Source organism: Tupaia chinensis, unplaced genomic scaffold, assembly GCF_000334495.1.
Source record: "Tupaia chinensis unplaced genomic scaffold, TupChi_1.0 Scaffold000335_1, whole genome shotgun sequence".
Classification (NCBI taxonomy): domain Eukaryota; kingdom Metazoa; phylum Chordata; class Mammalia; order Scandentia; family Tupaiidae; genus Tupaia; species Tupaia belangeri.
The window spans coordinates 6,840,899-6,845,073 of record NW_006159829.1 but is presented as its reverse complement, the minus strand read 5'-3'; the positions used below and the strand labels follow the sequence as shown (position 1 = coordinate 6,845,073).

At 41.6% G+C, this 4,175-nt stretch overlaps 1 protein-coding gene across 1 annotated transcript in view; it reads left to right on the top strand.

Annotated features, from left to right (window-relative positions):
- Positions 1-4,175, top strand: part of KHDRBS3 (KH RNA binding domain containing, signal transduction associated 3) — a 211,333-nt gene that overhangs the window by 173,516 nt on the left and 33,642 nt on the right. Inside the window, exon 10 of the mRNA XM_027773279.1 lies at positions 727-809. Coding sequence (XP_027629080.1) covers positions 727-809 — 83 coding nt within the window. The remainder of the gene's footprint in view (positions 1-726; positions 810-4,175) is intronic.

Genomic DNA, 4,175 nt, shown 5'->3' with positions numbered 1-4,175 from the left:
AGACAGAAAGCGAGAAATCACCCCCCAGGGGGGATGGTCACGCTGCAATCCCTTCTCCTCCATTCTCCTCTCAGGATCTTGGGCACGCACGCACACGCGCCCGGCGTGAGTTTTAAGCCACCGGGTCCGGGACACGAACCGCGGTTGACTACGTGGGAGTCCAGCGACATAGCCATTACGCTAACTGCTGGTTCCCGGGAAAGGGCTTTTTGTACTAAGCAACCTCCGAGTCTGGTCAAACAGAGACATTTCTCGGAATGGAGGCTAGAAAAAGCTTTATCCCTGTTCTGCCCACTCCGGGGGCCTGTAAGCTGCTGACGACTGTGGCTGTTGGTTTTCAAGGATCCTACGGAGCTGGGGGTGAGAGTGAGGAATGGGAACAGGACAAGTTAAAGTGGCACAAAACTCACTATTCTTAGGAACAGGATTCAGCCATTATATAAAAAGTAAATTCTTCCTAGATCTCTCTAGTCCTTTGGTTAGTTTACAGGAGTTTTTGAAATAGTGATTCTGACCATTTTGCCAATTTCTCATTGCTTTTGTAGAGAAGATAGGTGCAGCTTTTTACTCACCCGCTTCCACTGAAGTAATCCCTATGGTCTTCTTTATACTGTTAGACAGATTAGTTAAATGCTGGCTGATTAATGAAAATGGACTGAAACCAGTTTGCTTCTTTCTTTCCAGAAACTTGTCTGAATGTTTTGTACTTCTCCCTTTATATTTTAGGACTATGACGATGGCTATGGTACTGCTTATGATGATCAGAGTTATGACTCCTACGATAATAGCTATAGCACCCCAGCCCAGAGGTAAGCGGCCTTTGTCGCCGGACCCCACACCAGACCCTCGTGCCTCCCTCCTTGTCTTCTCCGGGAATGATGCTCCTCAGCCAGTGAGAGCAATTTGGCCGGCCCTGTTGTGTGCTTTGTTCTCATTGGAGAAGTACTGCCCATGCTAACAACTGACATGTATTACCCCACCCAAATTTACCAAAATTTAAAGCAATCTGTCTTGAAAAATAAGGATTAATGTTTTGCTCATTATGAAAGTGTAACTTGAGTATTCAGTATATTCTGGGGGGAACAATGGCCTCAGATATCTATGTCTGTTTAGTTCTGAGGCCAAAACCACATTGGAAATGCGTAAATAGCCTGCATTGCCACTGCTTGGGGAAGAAAGTACGGAAAGTTTTGTTCCCTGTTCATAAAACATTTCCATTCCCTACCCTTGCCCTTGTTTTCCAATAACTTCATACTCCTACTTATGAATAACAAGTTGGTTCTTACTCGTTTTCTAAAGAAGTATTTACCCAGAAGTAAGTGTGTGTCAGCAGAGATGAAACAGCTTTGTAGTCACCTCTTCTGATCACACACCTTGATGCTCACCGACATGTGCAGTGTTTATTTGGTTCAACATGTTTTCCTAAATGCCTAAAACCTTTGGCTTTATGTTTAAAATTCTTAATGCTCAACCATGATAGACATAACACAAAACAAAGTATTGCCTTTAGAATCATTATGAAGCATCAATAAATGTGGGTATGTGGATCTTTTGATGAAACCTAAAATCACATTTGAACTCACAGTGCTAGTCAAGTTTTTAATCCGTAGGTCCTCTTATTTATTAACTGTGGTACTAAGGTAGATAGTAATCTAAATGTTTTCATTTTTGTTCATTCCAAATGATTTCTTTACATGCCTTACATCACTTAAGTGTTCTTTGAACTGTGGCTCTCAGCTGGTCTTTAGTTGAAGCTGTGTGCAGGCATTATGCTTGTATCCTGCAGTGTGATGCAGCTAGCACATTCTTAATATTTATCGGGCCTGGTGACTGGCATACAATGCCACACAAGACTATGTATAGTATCTCCGTACATGTCCCAGCCATTTTATGAAATATGCAACACTGTCCAATGAATGAATGAAGAAAAAAAGCACAAAATTAAGTAATTTGCAAAAAAAAAACCATTAAGTAGAAAGATGAAATTTCAAATCAGATCTGTTAACATAAAGATTTGTTCTCTTTATAAATCATTTTCACATTTTATTTAAAAACATAACATAAATATTCACAAGTATTTGTTTCCAGTGTAAATATCCTGGCAAAGCAAGTTTCCACTCCTACAGCATTTGTAGAGAGGGTGTTGTATTTCCGGCGCTGTTTCAGAAGTCGTGTGCAGCCTGCAATCCAGGTCGTGTGGACACATCCCTTTAACAAAAACCCCATAAGGCTCGTGTTAGCACTAAAAGAGGAGGTAACAGTGATTCTGTCACTTGCTTGTGATGGCACAGCTGAAAAGAGTAACTCAGGCTGCATGACTGCCAAGCACATGTTTTTGTTTTTTTTTTTTTTTTTTTTGAGAGGTTTTTGCTATAGGGTGTGTGTGCACGCCAGGTAGAGAGAGACAGAGAAGCAGAAAGCGAGAAATCATCCCCCAGGGGGATGGCCATGCCGCAATCCCTTCTCCTCCATTCTCTTGTGATCTTGGGCACGCGCCCGGCATGAGTTTAAGCCACCAGGTCCGGGACTCGGACCACGGTTGACTACATGGGAGTCCAGAGACATAACTGCTGATCCCAATGTTCTTTTTTTTTTTTTTTAAGAGAGATTTTTGCTATAGGACATGTGCACTCACCAGAAAGAGAGAGACTAACAGAAAACAAGAAATCACACCCCCCTCTTTGCCTCACCCGAGGGATGGCCATGCCTCAATCCCTTCTCCTCCATCCTCCTCTCAGGATCTGGATCTTGGGCACACACACACATGCGCCCAGTGTGTGTTTTAAGCCACAGGGTTCAGGACTTGAACTGCAGTTGACTAGGTGGGAGTCCAGTGACACAACCATTATGCCATCTGCTGGTCACAATCACATGTTCTTAACACTGGCACGTATGTAATCTTCTGACAGTTTCCTGTTGGTTTTGTCCCTATGTCTATTGTAGTAATCAAGTGTGTTGGACTTTCAGATACAAGTGTATTTTATTTGAACTATATGCTCGGCTTAGTGATGTTTATAGTTGGATCCATTCTGTGGTGAAAAGAGGTGAAATCTAACACTTACTGAGTGCCTACTGTGTTCCAGATGCTGAACCACTGCATTTAGGTTTTTTTTGTTTTTTGTTTGTTTTTTGTTTGTTTTTTTGGTATAGGGCGCATGTGCTCACTAGAAAGACAGAGAAAGACAGAAAGTAAGAAATCATTCCCCAGGGGGGCATGGTCACACCACAATCCCTTCTCCTCCATTCTCCTCTCGGGATCTTGGGCATGCACGCACACGTGCCTGGCGTGAGTTTTAAGTTGCCAGGTCCAAGACTCAGACCGTGGCCTACTTCATGGGAGTCCAGTGACAGCTATTATGCCAACCGCTGATCTCCACTGCATTTAGTTTTGATTTCAGTTGATATTTACAAGCTCCAATCCAACCCTGTGTAAAAAATGTGATTATCTCCAGGTAATAGATGTGGAACCCAAGATACAGCTTTTTAATGACGTACGTATGCAACACAAAGTTATAGTCCCAATGATGTTTTGTTCTGTTTTTTTATGTTTACCCTGTGAGATGCTATGAGCAGTCAGAGAGAGCGATGTTACAGTGTGACTTCTCGTAACCAATAGAGAACTAGAGGGGGCGCACATTGATTTAAAGCCTCTCTAAATCAAGCATGGAATTTAGTCTGTTACTTATACTTCTCCTTTAATCCTAATCACAAAAGCAAGAGTTAATATACACGATGAAACTGAGGCTCTGAGAGATAAATGACTAATCTTGACTGAATCCAGACTTAAAAAGTTCATGGTCGTTTCACTCTAAGCTGTGATGACGTATTAATAGGATTGATTGGAAGCATTCATTCCTTTGGTCATTTACCCAGCATTTATTAAATGTCCATTTTGTTATAAGGCACTGTGGTGATGCTTTGAATAGAAAGATTAGTAAGATACAGATCTTGTGCTTGGAAAGCTCACTAGCTAGAAGGAAACAAACATAAATATTTAAATACAAATATATAAACAACTATAAATATTTGAACGCACTGTAATGTGATAATCACTGTGAGAAGTCTGAGGAGAAAGTCATTGTTCCTAAGAAGACAGTTCTAAATTCTGATTGGGAGCCTTTCTCTGAGAAAGCGAAGAGTAAGTGGCAGTCACCAGGTAACAAACGGGGAAGAGT